This window comes from Athene noctua, chromosome 4 (genome assembly GCF_965140245.1).
Source record: "Athene noctua chromosome 4, bAthNoc1.hap1.1, whole genome shotgun sequence".
Lineage (NCBI taxonomy): Eukaryota > Metazoa > Chordata > Aves > Strigiformes > Strigidae > Athene > Athene noctua.
Window position 1 is genome coordinate 35,601,815 of NC_134040.1, and position 20,472 is coordinate 35,622,286.

The 20,472-nt window shown below is 44.0% G+C and overlaps 1 protein-coding gene across 5 annotated transcripts in view; it reads left to right on the top strand.

The window, feature by feature from the left end:
- Positions 1 to 277: 277 nt before the first annotated feature.
- The window catches only part of ZNF827 (zinc finger protein 827), a 113,017-nt gene continuing 92,822 nt past the window's right edge, over positions 278 to 20,472 (top strand). For all 5 annotated transcript variants that reach the window (XR_012633561.1, XM_074904988.1, XM_074904990.1 and 2 more), the window contains exon 1: positions 278 to 509. Coding sequence is in view for 4 of the 5 variants with exons in the window: in XM_074904988.1 (XP_074761089.1) it covers positions 467 to 509 (43 nt within the window). In the remaining variant the exon portion in view is untranslated. The remainder of the gene's footprint in view (positions 510 to 20,472) is intronic.

Below are 20,472 nucleotides of genomic sequence, written 5' to 3' on the forward strand. Positions count from 1 at the left end.
TCCCGCGGGCGAGCCGTGAGCGCCGCCGCCGCCGCTGCCCTTTGATCCCGGCGTTAGTGTTAGTTGTAGGGGCCGGGAGGCGCGGGGGGCCCCGCCGCCCCAGCCCCTCGCCCCGGCACGGCGCCCGGCACCCGCCCGCCCGCCGGGAGCACATCCCCGGCCGCTGAGGGATAACTGCGACCGGGGACAAGCCAGGTGCACGACCGGGTTGGGGGCGGGGGGGTGGGGGGGTGGGGGGAGGGAGGGGGGGAGAGGAAAAAGAAAAGAGAGAGGGGGAGAGGGAGCCCTTCGCGGTGGCTCCGGGAAAACCGGCTTCAGCCCCCTTTCCCTCGGCGAAGAGGGAAAACCCGCCCCGGTTAGCGGCTCCCCCGGGGGCCGCGGCTTTGTGCCTGTCTGTGCCCCCCCCTCCCGGTCTTATTTGATCTCCCGTTAAACCAAGGAGGAGAATGTGAAAAAAAGGGGGAAAATGCCCAGGAGGAAGCAGGAGCAACCCAAGCGCCTCTCTTCACGTAAGTGCCCCCTCTTTTTGCCATTTTCTCCTTCCTTCTCTCCCCGTCTCCTTCCCCTCTGCAGCCGCCTCCGTCGTTTCGTGCATTAGTTTAGGGTTACAGAGGTGAAGCTGACAAAGACACAGCCTGGGTTATTCCTCTTTTAGGTCTGAGCTAAGGCAGCCATGTTGGTGATGAACAGCCTTGTGCCCTTTTAATTTCCTCTCTCTCTCCTTTCCCCCCTTCTTTCTTCGCGTCTCTCGCCCTTTCCTCCCTCTCCCTCCCCTCGCCCGTGATTGTGCATTTGTGCTGGGGGGGGGGGGGGGGCGGTGTGGGTTTCTGTTTGGGGCCGGAGGGAGGGGGGGGGTGTCTGTTTTATTGGGGTGGGGAGGGGGGCTAGCACCGGAGGGGAGGGCGGCGAGAGGGGAAGCGGCTGCTGGCGTCTTGTGCGGAACCAGCCGAGAGGTCCGTCCCCGGCTAAAGGTTGCGGCGGGGCTGGGCGGCCCGGGAGCGGGGAGGGCGGGGGGGGGAGGCTGGGGGGAGGCGGGCAGCGGCCGCGGAGGGGGCCGGCGGCGGCGGGGGGCACCCCCATCCCCGACCCCGCGGCCACCCCCGACCCCGCGGCCACCCCGTAGGGAGCCGGAGGCGGCGGCGGGGGAGGGGGAGGCAGACGGTGGCAGGCGAGGTCCCTGCAGAGCGGGGAGAGGCGGCGGCGGGCTCCGGGCTCCTCCTGGCCGCAGTGAAATGAAGGGTCAGGCGGGACTCGGGCTTCGGCGGCGCTGCCCCAGGCGGGAGCAGCAGAGCACAGGGCTAAAGTGCATCCCGATCCTCCGCCGGCGGGCACCCCCCACCCCCCCCCCATCCCCCGGCAAAGCTCACCCTGCTCCTTCTCCGTCCCTCCCCCCATCCCTGCCTATTTTCCCCCCTCTTTGCAAAACAGTTAACTTTTCTCCTGCTCGCTCTCCGCCCCCCCCCTCCCCCCTTCTCCTTGTATTAAGCGCTCGGCAGCTATAGAGAGGGAGGCGGAGGGGAAGGCACCTAAAAATACCCTGCCCCTGCTTGGCCCCGGGGTTGGTTTAAGGAGAGCGGGGGGGCTGTGGATGAGGGTCATTTGTCTGTCTCCGGCACATCTGCTCGCAGCGTGCCTGCAGCCCCTCCGCGCCGGGCTCGGGGCAGGGCGAGAGCTTAGCCGCCGCTGCCGGAGCCGGGCTCGGTCACCGGGAGTTCACCGGGGCGGCCCCGCTCCCTGCCCGGGGGGCGCCGCTGCGGGCGGAGCGCGGCCCGTGGCTGTGACCCTTCTCCTCCTCCTCCTCCTCCTTCCCCCTCCGCTATGCGGGCGGAGGGAATGGAGCAGCGCTCCCCCCCCCGCCGCCCTTCCAGCACCGGCACACGGGCCGGGGCCGGGGGTGTCGGCGCGGGGGGCGGCACTCGTAACCCCACAAATATTTCTATCTCCTTTTCCTTTCCACCAGAGTCGAATCAAGGGGTCGAGTTGTGGTGGGGGTCTGCTTGGGGGATTTTTGGTGTTTTTTGGTGTTTTTTTTTTTTTTTAATTGTATTTATTTATTTATCCGTCTCTCTCTCCCGCCCCCCCCCCCCTCCCGTCGCCGCTTGCCCCCCGCGCAGCCCCTCCGCCGAGGAGCCGAGCCGGCGGCGGGAGCGCGGTGCCCGCCTCTGCAGCGCCCCGGCCCCGGTGCGGCGGCGGCGGGCGGGGGCAGGGGCCAAGCCCGGGCGCGCAGGGCCTTGCGTGGCCGTGGAGGGGCGTTTCGTGGGGAGAAGGGGGGGCCTCTGTGTGTGTGGAGGGGGGGCGAGCCCCGCCGCCCCGGTTGGGCAGAAACCCCCGCGGGGGAGCGAAGGGGAGTCCGGGGGCGCGCGGCGGCGGCGGGGCGGGCGGCTGACCTTGCCCTCGCCCCCGCCCCGGTGCGGCTGCCCTCCGCCTGCCTCGCGGCCTGACAGCAAACCTGGGCTCCATTTTAGCTCGCTCGGGCGTGCCGCTCCCGGGCGCGGCGGCGGCGGCGGGGGCTCGGCTCCGGCGGCGGGAGCTCGGCGGCCCCGGCCCCGGGTGGCGGCTGGGGCTCCCCTCGGCCCCGACCTCCTGACCGCCGCGCCAGGGGAGGGCACGGCTTTCTCTGGGCCGGGGAACAATCGCCTTCATTGTGCAAAACGAGTTCTGCCTGTGTTGTTTGGGTTTGGGTTTTTTTTTTTTTTTTTTTTTTTTTTTTTTTTTTTTTTTTAAATGCACGGCCTAATTTGTGGTTCTTTTGGATTAATTTTTTGGTTCAATTCATGGGAGGTTTTTTTTTTTTCTGATGTGTGAAGCACGCATATGCTGCATGTCCCACACGAATGTTACTTTTTAATGGGTTTTATTTATTTTAATTTCTTTTACAGCTAGATTGCACTGGATCAAAAGCTATTATTTGACAATAAATAACAATAATAATAATAAATCAGATAATTCAGGAAGAATTACAGGAATACTGTTCTAGCCTGCAGTCCTGCAGATTCAGAAAATGCCCAGGAATCCATTGCATTCTGTGTGCAAATGCTATAAATAGTGATTATTTTTTTTTTTAGCAACATGTTGCTTTAATGGGTACTCAGTGTAAAATACATTTTTATTCTACAATTCCTGCTGGTTTTAGCAAATACATTTCTTAGAGGAACAGTGTGTGTAGTTCATTTTGAAATATTAATGATGGCAGGAGAATGTAAAGTGCACCATGTACATCTAGAAAGAAGATGGCTAATACCGTGCTCACCTTAACTCTGCCCCACTGTGGGTATTAGGCTATCATCCACTCCCGAGTGATGTCACAGGTTGCTGCTGGTGCATGAATGTGCTCTAAATGAAGTAGCATCTTACTGAACCTCTCTGATATTTTGGATTCTGCTGCAATTGTTTGGGAATTAAATAGTAAGGTCTTGATATGTTCTACCATTGGTAAATTATTCTGTGTAACTGAGCAAATGTGCTATGGACTCAAGTATAGCTCAAGTAGGAAGCTGTGTTCTCAGGATCTCTAGGCCTTAATTAATTTCTTATAAATTGTTGTGTGCCATGTAATGCACCTGAAGAACGCTACCATGCTGCTTGAAGTGACGGTGTGTGGCTGCTGCTGACTGGGACTCTGATTTTATACTTCTGTCCATTGACTTCATTGGACAACCCTTGTGTAAATTTAGAGGTAATTTCACAAGAGAAGACTGTGCTGCCAAAACACACTCTATGGTGAAGAAGTTCTCTGTACAAGAGTTTGTTTAGAGATGTCTCAGGCTGGTCCAGAATTAAATTTAGTTTCAAGGGAGTTGCTAAATACTGACGCTTCAGTGGTTGAAGGGAAAGCAGATTGATAACGATTAGATGCAGTAATACTGTGTTTTGGTGGCATCTGCTTAAAAGGGCAGAGTTAAGGTTGAGCTTTCAGTTTCTGAAGTTTTGCAACATTATTTAGTTTGGAAGGGTCCTTCAGTGGTCATCTGGCCTAGCCCCCTCCTCAAAGCAGGACGAGCTTCTGGGTTCAGTCAGGTGGATGGGCCCTTTGAGACTCCCATTTTAACATGTATTCTAAGCAGAGTTTCTGCTTTGGGAACCGTTTAGCCACAGATGCCAGCAGAATGTCTTCACTCACACTCTGTGAAATACAAGAGAAAGTACATCCTTTTTAATTTAAGATACAAGTGGATGAGGAAAGGACTCTAGGAGTTCCTGGATAGACAATGGCTCATTCATACCCCAACTAAATACTACTGCAGTGTAGAGTCAGTTTCCAATGACAGAGTTAGGTCCGTAAGTTAAAAATTTGCTCAGTGCACATGTGTCTTATGATTACTTTTGGGTGCAACTAACTCAGACAAGTCAATTCATTTTCACTAGAATGTTTAAAGGAATTTTACTCATTCCTTAGTTTGTGTGTACGTGCGCACATTAGGGGTTTTTTTTCCCCTTCAGCTACTTGAGCACTTATATTTTTTCCTCATTTCCTCAGTTAGCAGCAAAATCTTTAAAAATGTTTGTGTAAATACAATTTTGCTCTATTTTTCTTCTCCTTGTTGCCTTACTTTCCATTCTACCTCATGCTATTATTTTCTTTTCTGAAAATTCCTGAAAGTCTGTTTCCTCTGAACTGCACAAACGTGACTTGGAAGAGTTCAGCCCAAAAAGTAAAAGTTTTTGGAAGTTTTGAGGCACTCAAGTAAATGTTTAAGGTGTAGACCACTACGTTGCCTTAAGTGTAGCAATCAATACTCCTTGGGGTTTGATTCTGTCTCGGAGGCTTGTAAGCAATGCAGTTTGTGAATGAATGCCACAATACCATTTATACAAAGTTTGTGTTTGTTATAGACTATCAGGCAGAATTAGATGCTACATTGAGAAGTTTGAACTGCTGCTACTTCCTGAAGGATGGGTTTAATGTAGGACAAACTGCAGTGATATTTTCTGTTGGATTTATTTTATTAAAGAAGGTGATGCAGAATTAACATAGTATTAGTTTCACTATCAAAACTAGATATGTGATAATGAGGGGGCATAACTCTTGTTGCATTCATAGTCAGGTATAATGTTAGATATTCCAGGTACTGTCTTGAAGTGTTCAGCTTTTTATATACAGTAAAAACCCCCTTAAACTCTGTGAAGCTTTTTATTATGTTGTTTTTTATTGCTGGGTTATATCATCGGAGTGTAAAGAAAATACTGTCAAACAAGTAAATTAGCAGTGATTTAGAGCTTCCTTCTTTCTGATTTCTGCCGCTTGCTTCATTTGATACTTTCTGATAGCAAGAGAGGATGTGTTGGATGGGTTTTTCAAAAGACTTCCCAATGTCAGAAAAGCCTTTACTATCATTCGGCGTTTGAGAGTTGCCTCCAAGACAAAGGGCTTTTGCCAGGAATGGGAATCTTTTAATAGTGTTTATTACCTTACTAGCAGACATTGCATGTACAAGGGGAAGCTTTTAACATATTTTCTATTTACTATTTTTAACCTCTCACTGCTGCAGGGATCATGATGTAGCTCATTGTTGACAAGAGGATCCATGTAGGGAAAATTATTATTCTTAGTATGATTAGGTTAATAATTTCATTGCTATCATCATAGTTGTCCTGGTGGTACTGTAATGCACCTCTCGAAAGAACAGCAGCCTTTTGGTGGGTGGAGTAGCGTCCGCATTACTCCACCTGAAAAACACTGTTCTTATTTTGTCCCTCTCATAATAGCGAAGTCGTCATAGACTACATTTCAGAAATACTTTTTCCCTTTATGGGGACTCTTTCTGATGTGAAGTCTCTGTCTCTTTAAACTTGTACCCTAATTATTTTTTCATTATGCAAACTAAGTCACTTGTATAAAATCATTCACTGATCAATGTCTAAAGCCATTCAATGGTAGGCTATGTCTTAGTGTTGTTCGATAGTACAAAATACGAATAAATCACACTGGAGTATAAATTGGACTACTAAAGAGTCAGCATTGTGCTCGTTAAGCTGTTTAAGTCTTTAGGATATTATAAATTAGATTTTAGAGGGGGCAGGAGTGGAAAAGATCATAGAACAAAACAACAAACTTTTTAGTTGGCCAAACAGGAAAACCTGCAGGTAGAGCAGAGGAATGGGAAATGTAAGAACATGCAGACAGAATGCATTTTTACTTTTAAATTTTAAACGGATGAAGAAGGAGTATGACTTAATCTTTGTAATAGAGTGATTGTTGTCATCTTCATATGTAAGAAGGCAGGAGTAGGAGGAATTAAGTTTAGAGAAAAAAAAAAAAAGTAGAAGAAGAGCCAGGAGGAGCTGGCTGTTCAAAGTGAAGTATTAGTAATTTCCTATAATTTAATCAGACCAGATCCCAGAGCAAGATAATGAGAGCATGACCTACAAAAGAGGACTTTTTGGAAGTTAAAAGGGTTTCTAACATGAAGCTTCACAAGGCATGTGATTTGTCATGAAGCAACTGTATAGAGGACTTTTTCTCTTTCACATTGCAAAGAAATTGTAGTATAGACATTAGCTCTCCCTAACCATCTGATCTAATATGGCTTATGCCTGGAATCCTTTTACTATTACAGCTCTTAAACTACTCCAGAGTCACGCTTGAAGAGTGTATCTTCTAAATAATATTTTTGTCTTGGTTTCTGGTATACCATATTTTGTTGCCTAGCTTGCCATTCATGGTATAGGATTTGTATCATTTAGGTCTATACATACAAAACCCTTCAGGATGTATGGAGGCTGAAGTATCATGTTTCTTACAAAAATAATAGCATGTAAAAAATCTGTAGTCCAGAGTAGCTGGCAGTATGTAATAGAACCCAGTTTTCAAGGGGATGAGGGGAATTGTCTTCCTCTCTCTTTCTGCCCCCCCGCCAAGTAAAACATTTTATTTTAATTCCACTTTAAAAAAAATGTTTTCTAGGAAGAGTAATAAATGATATGGGCATGAAGAATAATAAATGGTATTGGAATGAAGGAAAAAAAAAAAAACCTCAAAAAGGTGGATAATATCCCTTTCCCCAAGGTTTGGTGGGGGTTTTTTTTAGATATAGTCAATAAAACTCAGAGTTGACCCATACTTTGCTTGAAAGGGTGCATGCTGAAGGGTACAGTCAACCCTGATTCTGCACATATCTACTCTATTGTGACTACTTTAATGAAGGATTCGGCAGCATGTATCCATAAGCTCACATGAAAGCTTGTCTTTCAGTTTTTCTTTTTGTATAGACTAACTTAGAGTCACAATTATGGAAGCGCTGCGCTCCCAAAGACAATTTCTCTTGTTCTCACTTAGCTTCAGTAGCGTTTACAGACTGGTATCCTCTTTGGTCTGGACTCCAGAGAGTTTGAATGCTCAGTCTGAACCATTGGCTTAGTGGTTAGCTCTGTTCCTCAAAGTTTCTCCTTTCCGAGGGATTTCCTGCTTGTGGTGTAATTACACTGAGTAGTAGAATCCCAAATTAATCCTAATGCTAAGACAGGCCTATTCCGTTTTGCAGGTTAAGAATTTGGGCAGAGTCCATGATCGATTAATTTGAAATCGTGACAGAGTTATGGGGGATTTTTTTTTGAGAAACGTGCGGCAAGGAGAGAAAAACTGGGCTGCGTAAACAGTCCTTTCCCTCATTCTTTTTGGTACTCGGGCACTAGGGATGGAAGCTGGGGGGAAAGACTGACTAGGGTTGGTAGTACAGTAGGCCAAGAGAGAAGGTTTTATGGAAGGTTGATGATTTAGCTGCTGTTTAGAATAAATTGTGTTAAAAATGAAAGGGTTACTGAGTGATAGAGGTCTTGTAATGAATCATCTAATGCACAGTTTCAGAAAGTGAAATTAGGTTCCAAACATCTTCATTATTTTGTTTCTTTTATTTGGGATGCTCTCTCACTAGGGTAGAAGTAAAATTTTTGAAGCAACTCAAAGCAAGCTACTGTCATCATCCCTTTGAATTCTGCATGGTCCTACCTCTAGGGATTCCCTTCTTCAGGAAGGTTTTACAGCTCTGCTGACCCACAGCTGGGGTTTGCTTCCTGGATGAGGTTTTTCCTCTATTGCAGGGCTTTCTGTGTAGGTACAAATAATTCTTGCCTGCATGGTCTTAAATTAGCAGTGTGGAAGTTTTATCTGAAAGTTTCTGTAAGGGAGAAGATTTGGCACAAGCTTACTTTAAAATTACAACTTCCTATTTTAAGTGAATGTTTTGGACGTGTCCTGGATCTTTATGCCAGTTAGAGTTTGCAACATGCCATATCAGGGCAAAAATGAGAATTCTGGTGAATTATTAAAAATAAATGTCAAGTAACTTTTAGGAAAAGGCATTAAAAGAATTGATGGCTTTAACAAGTGTGTATTTAGCTTGATGAGTGATCCCCGTGCGTGACTTTATTAATGAACACAAATTCTTTGCAAACTACTTCTAGATTTCACTTTGGTTTGTGTAGTAATACAAATAATAACTCATCTGAAAAAAAAAAAAGAATTAAAATAACAGCTAGGTGATCATGCAGTGAAAAGTAGGTGAGGATCAGAGAAGGTGGCAGGCAAGTGGATTTAGATAGCAGCTGGTGGTGTAGCTGTTTGTGTTTGCTTGCTTTCCTGAAGCACAGCCAGAGTCTCTCCCCTTAGACTGCTGTGCCAGATCTAGACCTGGCAACTAGTGGCTGAGGAATTTCTTTATCTGTGTTTGGAGCAGAAGTTCCCTTTATCTACCTCTGTATTTCTAGCACTTCGAGCCCGTGAAGAGCCCTTCTCAGGCACCAGTGTAAGCATAACAGCCTGGAGCTGCTCTAATTTCTGCTGCTCCCAGGCTCTCACCCTGCTTCTTGTTCTGGAAAGGAAGGGCTGACACGATCGTTTTGTCAATTCTGCGTTGCCAAAGGGAGTTCTTTGCACAGTGAATAACTCTGAAAGGGGCCCTTCTGCCCACCTTGAGGTACTTTTACATTGCCCCTAAGGTCTAAATAGACTTCACCATAATTGTTTATATTGTCTTCCTGCACAGTGCTATGCCACATTGAGATAACAAAGCAAGCTCTAAATAAGCTACCTTGTGTACAGGAGGCAGTTATCACAGCAGTCTACCCAGGTTAATTCAGCTATAATACTTGTGGGCATACTCAAGCTGGCTCAGATATCGCCACATAGCACCGTGTTATTTAGTACAGGCATACTCTCATGAGAATCGGAGTTGTTGTCTTTGAAGGCATTTACTGGCCTGCATAAAAAGTGTTGGTAAAGCCCACGGAGTTTTCAGCCAAGAAATGCACTTTGAAAAAATAAAATCAAATCCCACTGCCATTGGCAGACTTGTTTGTTTGTTCAGCAGAAAAGCCAGCAGTGGAATGGACATGAACATGAAACTTCCCCTTTGCTTGTAGCTGTTCCTCTGCATCTGAATTTTAGGTGGATTTTTAGGCAGAGTGTAGAAATGGATTGCTGCCATTTATGCAGTGTCTGTGCCCTAAGGAGCCATAGCATTAGTTTCTTGTACTAGGAGCTTGGCACAGAATATCTCTTTAAAATAAGATAAGGTTTGGGAATGTCCACTCTTTATTCAGTGCTTGCACATTAATTACGTGACCTCTGACTTTTCCTAAGGTTGAAAGCTGAGGCAGTGCCTTAAATAGTGTGTCTAGGAGTGAGGAGTGCCTATTCCACATGGAAAGGTCTGCTTCTGTGTGTTAGCCTACCACTACAAGTAGCTTCCTAATCCTCTCTTATTTGGCTTTGCTTGTTAACCCCAAGCAATCCTCTCAGGGACAGAGAAAGCAGCTGTCTTTGGTAGCAAACACAGCACGACAAAACAAACACTTCTTGAAGCTTCTCTTAGATAGTTACCATAATATCGTCCTTGTGGGAGGAATTAGAAGCACAGAGAATATAATTTGCCATGTTTTAATCTGACTTTGGGAGAGAGGCAAAAAATTAAATTATAGGGAACTAGATTCCTGTGACATTCACAGGAAGAAATAATTTCAGTATCTAAAACTTAAACCTTTTGTTTCTGAACCAGTCAGAAAACTAATATGTATGAAGCACCTCAGGTGAGTAATGGGGCAGAGCAAAATGGTAAATCAGAAGCACATCATTTACCAAAATAGAGCAGCAGAAGCTGCATATAGCAAACAGAAACTAATCAAAAAAAAAAAAGGTCTTCGTTAGAGCAGGTATGCTGGCCTGATGTCACCTGCTATGCTTGAATATTCCCATGCATGAGGTTTGTGGGCTCTTCCCTCCACTTCATGACCCCTTGATAGAGGTTGTAAACACAATAGGGATAATTAAAGGCACTGCAGCAGCTTGATCTGAAGCTTCCCATGTTTTGTTTATTGCAGCCTACATCTTAAGGTGACATCAACATTTCTAGTTGATTTTGTTGTTTCTTTTACTTTACTGATCACTGGGACCACCCTCACAAATGTGTTCTAAAGCAACAATTCCATATATTTAAAAATAATTTTTCTAAGAGCCAGTGTATTGAGTGGATAGTGTGGGGGTTTCTCTTTCTGTATTTTAATAAAAGGGAAAGTTCCCAGTATTTGCTGTCACTACCTTTCCAACTTCAATATTTAGAATAATTTAAGATGACTTCACTGAGTTCCACTTAACATTTAAAGCAGGACTTAGTGTTTATTATTGGCAATGGGCCAGCTTTGCAGCCTTCCTCTGATCTCCCTTGTGCTGCTAGCATGATGCAAATATTATGGAAGTTGCCTTGGCCTTCCCAGATGGGGATTCTCATTGCATGGGGATGTTCCTGCAGGGAAATAATACCATTGTTCCACACATCTTCATATCACTGTGACTTAGAATAGACTGCGAATCAGAGATGGAAAGGGTCAGAGATGAAGCCACAGCTGGAACACTCTCAGATCTACTTATTGCTAGTTAACAGCCATTTCCAGCTGCTGTTGATGAGCCAGTCTCCAGGCTGAGTCTAGGTTAGAAAACACAAAGGAGAATCGGAGACCTATAAAGGCTCATGCTGTGTTCCTCCTTTGCTAGATACATGTCACACAGGAGAGAACCTGGCCCTATGCATAAACTGAACAGGAGTGTCTGGATTATTGAATATGTAGCGGTAGTGATTCTTCTGAATGGAGGGGAATGAATTGCTTTGGCCAGAATGCCACTGGGGCTATTGGAAAGTTAAGATGTCTTATTCGTGCTCAGAGAAGGAAATAATGAGCTGACCAAAAAAGTCAAAGTAAGCATAGGTCAGAATGTACAACAGTACATCATATCATCAAGGCAGGCAAATGCAATGCAACCACTTCTTTGTCAGTTTTTCAAACTCCAGTACATCCTTTATATGAAGCGCAGGCAGCCAACCTCCTGCAGCAATAAAGAGGCAGATAGAGACTGTGGCTGTGTTCTTCCTTCCTTCCTTAGAAACTAACTGGGTTAACTTTGTGCTGAGGAGATGAAAACCTCCCTTTAGAATGCAAGAATTCTTCTCTTGCTCTTTTACTGGTGCTGTAAGTTATAACTGTTCCTTGGAAGGGTTTTTTGGGTCCAATGGTTCTAGACTGCAGTGACAGAGCTATTGAAGTTGTATGATGTCTGTGGGGATGTTTGGAGGCCCGGCAGGACGGTTTACAGACATGAAATCTCCAGCTTTTTTGACTTCTTGTTTTTTCTTTTTCCTGTGACTCAACAGCAAGTTCTCTTCAGAGATTCTTCACACCTATTGGGAGAGCTTCACAGACAGCTTTTTTTCAGCTTTAATCCTTGTGTAGCACTACTACACTGATGAGGACTAGTTTTCTTCCTCCTTCTCTTTCTCCAAAACCACTTGTGGTATAATCACTGCTTTTATCACTGATAATTATTCTCTTTTTTTACCCTTTGCCAGTCAGTTTCATTGTAAGTTTTCTAGACCAGCTGGAGAAGATTGTAAAGGTAGGGAAGTAGAGAAATACCCATTTTTCATTTTGATAATATCACTACTTTATCAGTGTCACTGCCTGAAGACTACTGGCAGTTTCAGAAGTTAATAGAGTGAGAAGTTGTTTGGATCTGGTTCAAGAGAAGACACAGCATGCCTTTAATCCACTGGAGAGAAGAGGAAAAGGGAAGGCTGCCATTTGTATTATCCCTGACATTGTTGACCTGGCTTGGGAAATTAGGGCCAGTAGTCATGGAAAAAGTGGATCGGAAATACCATGTTCTTCTGTAGGACTTCTGATTACTCTTTTACCTGAGTGTCTCCTGGATTTCTGTTTGCTATGGTAGTGATTAGACATCAGAACGTGCTCTCAAGGATTACCTTGTGTGTGACAGAGACAAGGAAATATTGTTTCCTTCTCCTTTGTTGTGTTTGTATAGTGCATAGGAGTACAAGCCAGGGAGTCAGCCTGCTGTCCTAGGCACATGTGACCCAACAAAAAGATAGTTTCAGCCTGAAAGAAGAGAGGTTGTATTCTAAATTAGATGTCCTGTAGGAAAGATGCACTTAGTTTCTTAGGGAAATCAAGGTAACAGTGGTTGAGGTTGTGCATTTGTATAGCAGGTTGTCCCTTGGAGGAACAGAGGTAAGCAGGCAAAAGGTGAAAAATGTGTTCCTTGAAATGGCTAGATATGCTCTGGATGTTGCTTTATGTTTTTACAGTGCTGATGAAACCTTCTAGAGGGCTTTCTTCGAGTATTGAAGCTGTGCTGGACTTACATTAGTCTGTCCCTGTACAAACCCTGGTGGGATTTCTCCGTTTCTGAATTCTAAAATTTGACTGTGCCTTTGAAGAGACGCAGAAAACCACATCTTTGGTTTCACAGGATTGCACAGTCCTTTGTATTTAATAACTTCTGTGTGTAGAGAAAGAAGGATGATATATCATTATCCTTTGGGTTTCAGCTTCTGTGTGATTAGTCAGGTATTTTTTGTTCTCCTTTTCTGGAAATCTCTTGCTATTACCAGTGTGAGAGGAAGTACGGAGAGGGAAATTTTACCTGAGATCATGCCTATCTACCTTGGCATAGTTTTGATATTCCATTTTGAGCCTAAGCCAGCTCATTGGCAAGGACGATGGCCTTCTGTGGTTTTCCCATACTCTCCTGGCACCTGCGAAGACTGGATTGTTCTTCAGATTCCCACCTGGGGTACTAAAGCATCTCTGCCATGAAGATGAAGGCAGTGGTTGCCGTGCTTCAGTAGTATTTGCCCATTTTCCCCTTCCTCTGTATGTTAATTATTTCTTCCTGTTTTAAAGGGGCTGGGGAGTGTGTGGCTTGGGGAGGAAGGTGGATTGGACTTGATAGGAGGAACTAAGGGGAGACTGGGAACTTCATGCCCTGTGTGTATATCTGCTCAGCCATGCTGGGGGTACCGATGGAAAGACAGCAGCTGCTCTTGCTGTGGTGTTCAGGGGGGCTGAGGGGGAGCACTGAGGGTCTTGTGCAGACCAAGAGTAAACGTGGAGACAAGCAGCTTCAAATGACAGCAAGGAAGCTTTGTTTTCTGGAGTTACTGCTTTGGTGTTTAGAAACCTTTTTAAAATAAGACTGTTGTAATCTTGTTCATAGTAATTAAGGATTTGCTAGTAATCTAGTTGGTTTTGGCAACGTTCAGATCATCTTCTCATAGGTACTGGTAATGTAAGGATGAAAACATTTACAGAAGAATAAAAGTTATGGAAGCAGGTAATTGACCGATTTATCAACCTTAGCAGACAATTTTTTCTGATAACCTTGTGGTAGCTATGGTAAATTTACTCTGGATTGCTTACAGGCACGATCCTTTATGGTGTGTACAACACATGAGGGCAGCTACTTGAAATGAGTGGGTGGAGGTGGAGGAGCAGCTAATCAGCCGGTGTGGTTTTGGTGCCTCCGTTACCCTTCTGGTCAATGGTTTGTCCCCTAGAATAGTTTGGAATTGCCCTGCACAGGACAGCTCAGAGCATAGGTGACTTACGGCTTTTTCCTGGAGATCCTTTAGATCAATTTTCTGGTGTTTCTGGTAATGTGAGAACGTTCTGCAAACTTACGCCGTTCCCAGGCCATAATGCTCAATTGCTGTTGTGATCAGGGAGTTATCATTGCATATTGTTTGTATGCAAGTAAGTGGCATGTTTGAACACTCTTCTCACTTTGATCAGCCCCTGTTGCCAGCTCAGTTGACACTTGCAACTTCTCATTTGCTTCCTTTCCAACTGTAAGGGTGACTAAAGTCATGTTGCTGTGGTGACCCTGTCAGTTTTAAATAACTAGCCATACTAAAATGAGTTGCACATTTTGAGGGTAAATCAGTGTTAGAATAATCCATAGCGTAAACAGATCACTTTAGTCTTGGTTGCTGTAAATTGTGAGGATTCTTGTGCCTACTTTTTACTGTTGGGGTTGTGACTGTGCTGAGGCTTGCAGGGCATTTCAGGCAATGAAGATGAATTTTTGTCGCAGTAAAGAGTTGAGACAGCTATCACTGCAGCCAGTTTTGGGGAGGTGGCAGGTCAGGTGCAGGCCTTAATTAATTAAGATGGATTGTTAGCTGATGAAGGCACTAAGAGCAAGCAGTTTATAGATGTAGCTCAAAACTGAGAGCAAGGTATGCAAAATAGAGTGGACCACCAGTTTTATTTGTTATCAAGTTAAATGAAGATTAGAAAGCAAAGCTTTCGTGCCTTTTTTGGCATCTAGATCACACAAAATGTGATAGAAGAAAATACACTTTTTATGCTTAATGCCTTACTTTGTTTTTGCCTATGGAGGTTTCTTTTCTTGGGAAGTGCACACTACATGAAAGTGATACCATTAAGGGTACTTCTCCCAAATTTCTTCTGGTGTTTGCCAGTCTTGAGGATACCACTGACAGCCAAGAATAATATAATCACTTTAAGATGCCTTGAGCTGTCCAGCCAGCAGATAGATCCTCTAAACCCTGTTTTATACTTAGTCTTTGTCATGGAGACTGATCATCATGGTGCCAAAAAGCACTGTAGGGTGTGCAGAAAGAAATTGTGCTGGCCTTACTTGAGCTGTTCAAGGCAGAGGCTCACCTTTCTGAAAATGAATAAATTTCCTTTATCTCTGAGCCTTTTATTCCAGGTCATAGGTCAGGTTTTTGTCTAGTTCCATGAACATTCACATGTGCCCACCTCCTTTCTTGAAATCCATTGCCTTTTGAGGGATGCAAGGTGTAAAGAACGGAGGTGGTTATTCTGCTTTTCTTAATAACATAGTATTTATCTTTCCATTTTCTCAAGCAGAATTGTCCAAGTGAATGGATCTTGTCTTCCATAACACCTAAACAGAACTGTATGATGTATGATGATTGAGAGTGCTGAGCTACTTCATTGCTTGAGCTCATAGTGATTGTCTAGTCTGACGATGGTTTTCCTTCCTTCTATCTCTTTTTCAGAGAAGTCAGCCTGAGATCTTGTCAGGGGGGAAAAAAAAAAATCATCTGTATTTTGATGTCCTCTACCTTAAATATACAACAGAAAATTATGACCTAGAATCGAACTGCTACAAAGCAAGTAGCCATTTGGAAATGAGTAACTGAATCTCTGGTTTACAGATAGACTACATTTAAGATAAGGCAGTTTTGTGTTTCTGCTTAGAATTTCCTAGTAGACAGACTAGTTCTGTGTTCCATAAGCAACTTCTCAAAGAAGATTTCATTAATGACTTGCCAAAGGAATATTTTTTTTTTATTCATAAAGTTAATTGTCATTCAAGGATGACTTTAAAATATTATGGATTCCTGTATTGACCATTTGGCAGTTATGCAATTATCTCCCACAATAATTTGATCTAGAGTGGAAACTAAGTTCCCTCATTTAGAGATCTTCTGGCTGTAGCCAGCTTTTCAACACTGTTTGCTAGGGTTGTTTGTGGTTTCATTTATAATGAAGGCCCACGGTGGGAAATCTTGAAATACTTCCCCTCCTTTAGGAAGTAGGCTGAGATGATAGGTCTTGACCCTGTATGCTAAGGATAATAGAAGTCTGTAGAATAATGCTTAAATCTTCTTATTTTGGAGGTGCCAGCATCCCTATTACCTTTTGGTATTCAATACTTTGTCACTGCAACAGCCTATGTCATAGACACGTATCTGGAGCAAAACAAATGAACAAGCAAAGTGAATTTTGGCTACCTAGAATAACTTTAAGGAGTTTTAAAACTTCCTTATAACTAAGAAAAGGTAGAATTTCTGGTCACTGTACTGAACTTACATGTAAATGAACCTACAGTGGTAAATGTGTGCTGACATAAAAGATCCACTACTGCTCCAGGTGTAGGGAATCTCTCTGTGTAGTCTTGTACATGTGGTCCATTTGAACCATCAAAGATTGTTAAAGCTGACTCCCATTTCAACTAGAGCTGTGGGAATAACAGTTAATCTCCCATGTATTTGTCCTCAAATTTATAATACTCTATCAGAGTCTTAATCTGATACTGTAACTTGTTTTAAAAGACACAGGGAAGCCTGAAATTTCTGATAATCTTGAATCTGGCTCAGAAGTTGCTGCCTAAAAAAATGTTTGGTTTTATAGCAAATGGTTTATCATATTTTCTGTTTTCACCAGGCAAAAGAGTATTCATTTGATATGTTAATGTACAGACTTGTGGTTTTCAGTTGGCCATATTCCTTTAGGGTATAAATCTGTCATGATCAACTATCCTATGCTTTATGAAAGGTGTGCCCAAACTCAACTATAGGTTATTATAGGATGTTCATGAGGGCCTGTGGAAGAAACTTTCAATAAGGCCAGCTGTGGTATTTTGCTCAGTCTCCATAAAAGTGTTACAAGGAGTACATCGGTACCATAAAATACATTTTGTAAGGAACATGATTTTCTGTTGTTATACTGACACTTTATGTGCTTTATGAATCTGTCTTGGGGCTACTAGTGAGCCTTTGCAGCGTAAGCTGACTTCAGAAATATTTGTTTCTTCTGAAAATCTCAATCATAAAATTCAGCTCACTGTCTTTGTCTACCTTCTCTCCAGGAGTTCTAGGTATTGGTCAAGTCAGCTGATGAAATCTTCTTGCATAGGATGCTCTTTTGTGGCATACTGCCTGAGAAATGGTCTTCAAAAATATTCCCCTCCTCTAAGGCCATATGTGTTCTGTTTCATACACACACCTCAAATACTTCAGCTCACTGAGCCTCAAATAGTGGCAAAATCCAGCTAGAACAAAGTGATTCTAAATTGTAGTGACACAGATATATTATTATACACATATACTATATATATTTACATACATGTATGTAAAATTGTTATATGTTACTCTATAAGGCATACTGCTCTGCCCACCTGCTTTTCAGTTGGTGGTTACTGGGCCTCACTGTTAAGCTGTGATTTCTGCGTCTTTATGACTTTTCTTCTCCCATGAAGATGCTGCCACCCAGTACTAGAGAAGAGGTTTTTTTAATTGGTATCAGGAGAATCTGTGGTGGCCAACCCAACTGCAGATGTCCCAGATAAGGCTTCTAAAGCACCCTGCATGATGTTGCCTGCGGTGGCCACCCTGAGTGCAAGGGCCAGCTCTCCTTGGAGAGATGTAGTGCATTGTTGAGGTTTGGGATGGGAGGGAGATCCTCTGGTGTTTTTCACTGATGGGACATGATATGCTTTGCACCCTAAAAGACCTGAGGAGATAGGGGGCTCAGGTTGTTGACTCTTCCTCCTGCTTCCCCATTCCTGCCTCCTTTACATTTTTGTTCTGATTTCTTGGCAGAGTGGGTAGTTTTCTGCCAGATTAGTGAGTTGAAATTAGCTCATCAAGCAGTCAAACAAACAACAGAGCAAATGCAAGGGAAGGCACAAGACCACCACTTCTGTCGGTCTTGAGCTTTTGTCACCTTAATAGTGTCTTCTAACTGCACTCTAAGGCAGTGCCTGTTCATTTGGTGCTTAAAGTCTCTGAGTCCCAGTGGAAGCAACACTCCTCAAACACTGATCCCACAGTTACTAACTATAACCTCTTGACTAGAACAGAAAAACAGTTACTCTTTCTTGGAGGCAAGATGTCAAACATCCATCGTACTAGGAGTTATCTTTTGAAGAACTTGTTTTGGGGGAGATCAGACTTGTTGTCACTAGAAGGTCCTATCTTGTGGTCTGTCGACAGCCTTGAGAACCTTCATCAAGCAGTGACAGCTCACCTCAGGAGAAACCATGTATTTCTGTTCTCCTCCATGGACACTTAGTAAAAGAAGTCTTGTTTTGGCAGGTAACAAAACCCACTTGATGCTTTTATTCTGGGGCGTGTGGTTGAAAGGCCACTGTCTCTGTTTTCCATTTATCACAAAATTCTTATCCTTTGAGGGAAAGGAAATAAAGGTAGGTTTATTCTGTCTGTGACAAGCTTTTTCAGTAATCCCACTTTCTTCTTCCTTGGGAGAATCCATCACACCTGTATTCTGCTTTTGAGAGGAAACCGAGGTGCTGTACATGCATTTTGACCTCTTGTGGTTGTGTAGCAGTTGGCAAACCTGAATGCATGGTACTTCTGCCCGTTCAGTTGTTTGTGCATATGGACAAAGCATCTTGAAGAATTCCAGTTACTGCAAGGTAATTAACTTTCTCTAATCTTGTTTGCCTTGGAGCCCTTTTTTAAAAAAAGCAGTACTAGAGAAATTACTAGGTGAATATTCAGGGGTTTTCTTGTAAGTGATTTTTTTCAAAGTAACTTTAAGTTGGGGATAAAAGTAGAGGATGTATGCCTTGTCTTTAAAAGCTGTGCCTTTCTTTTCCCCTCTCCTCCCTCCCTCCAGTTAGGAAAATCATTATTTTAGAAGATGTGGAGATGAAATAGAGAGTCCTACCTAGGGCTTCTTTTCCTGTCTAATTGTGTGAGTATTTTCACACTTCTTAAGCACAGGGGAGAAGGACAGAACAGAAGAGCTATGGCTTTTTGGCAGTTCCTTCTTGCAGCTGTGCTGCTCTTCTGGGTCAGCCTGCAGTAGAGAAATTTGGTTCAAGCACCAGCAACACTGCTAAACCATTTTGTGACGGGGTCAAGAGTTGAATAATCATCCCGTTGATAAGTGAGCGAGCCAGAAATTCCATTCAAAGAGGACAATGACTTCCTGTGCTGCTTACCTATTATAGGTCACAGAAATCATGAAGGGAAAATGGGGGACTGAGGGCTCTCTAGCACATGACTGTTTATGTAACTGTGACTTTTAAGTTTTATTTGCTGCTGTTGATACAATAAAAGGAGTTAAGGCAGGCCTTTGTGTCTTTATTAAAATCATGATTTTCTTGCAAGCATCCCTGTGGAAAAATCAACATTGCTGCTGCTCTGGATGTATAGTCTAATCAGATGTGGCTGTAAGTGCTTTTTAGAGGTGGAGCCTGTGGGATGTCAGTGCACAGTGTGCCCGGGTTCTCTGAGGCAGTCCTACACACACATATCCACATGGTCTGGTGGGTGTGGGAGCCCACAAAGGTTGTTCAGCCAAAAGACATGACATTCGCTTTTTATTTGAAATAGTTAAAAACTAACCTGAATACAAAAAGGATAGTTTGTAGGCAGCTAGACTGAGCAATTTGTATAGGATACCACAGAATAGACTTCCCAGATATGACTGCCACTTTCAGGCCTGTGCATGCTGCTTTCTAAATTACCTGGTTGTGAAAAGGGTTTGTGTGAAGCTGACACCCAGAGGCAACATGAACTAGAAAGTGATGTGATATTAGCAAGTGATCTCTTGTAATTATTTTTTACCAGTGCTAAAATGATGCACTTACACAGTGTGCATAGTTTACCTAAAGGTATCTACTGTATTCAGTCTTTAGCTCCTTTGTTCTTTTATCATTTGTATTACCTGGTCTGCACTAAATTCTGATGTGACACTTGTGGCTAATAGTTCTCACTGAATGTACCATTTGCATTTAGGACTGCAAGTTCCTCTCCTCTACCTTCATCCTGGAGCTTCTCCAGTATGTCTTATGCTTTCCTCGTTCCCCTAAAACTGTGCTGCCCAGGGTGGCTAGCAACCAGTCTCTGGCAAATTTCAAGGCTTCCATGCCAGTGGTACTTAACTGGGTTTGGCTGAAGAAAGTCAGCATCCTTCTGTATTCCAGTTCTGAAGGGTGTAAGTTGGCTGACAGTCGCAGAGCTAAGATGGAGACATCATGGGCCTGTGCTCTCTTCTTGAATGTGCAGCCATCACGTGATGGGAAACTCCTCTTATTTGGATGTGATGCTGATAGTAACAGTCATGATGGAACCTGGGTTACAGCGCCTATAGAGAGAGGGTATTCTGAAATGGACTGCCGGAAGAGCAAAGTTTGGCTTGTGGCCTGATCCATAATCCTTGTTTGAAGGTTCTAAGAAAGCAGACAGGAGGGAGTAGGACATGGGAAGCCATTCTGGAGGCCAAATATGAGCACATGAGTTTACTTTCTGTCTTGCCTCTTCCTTGTCCCTGACAAGATAAATGCCTTTACCGTTGTCCATGCCTTCTCTGTTGTTGGCTGCTGCTTCTCTTCATTCACTCCCGTTTTCTTGCTCTTCTTGATAAAAGTCACACAAGGCT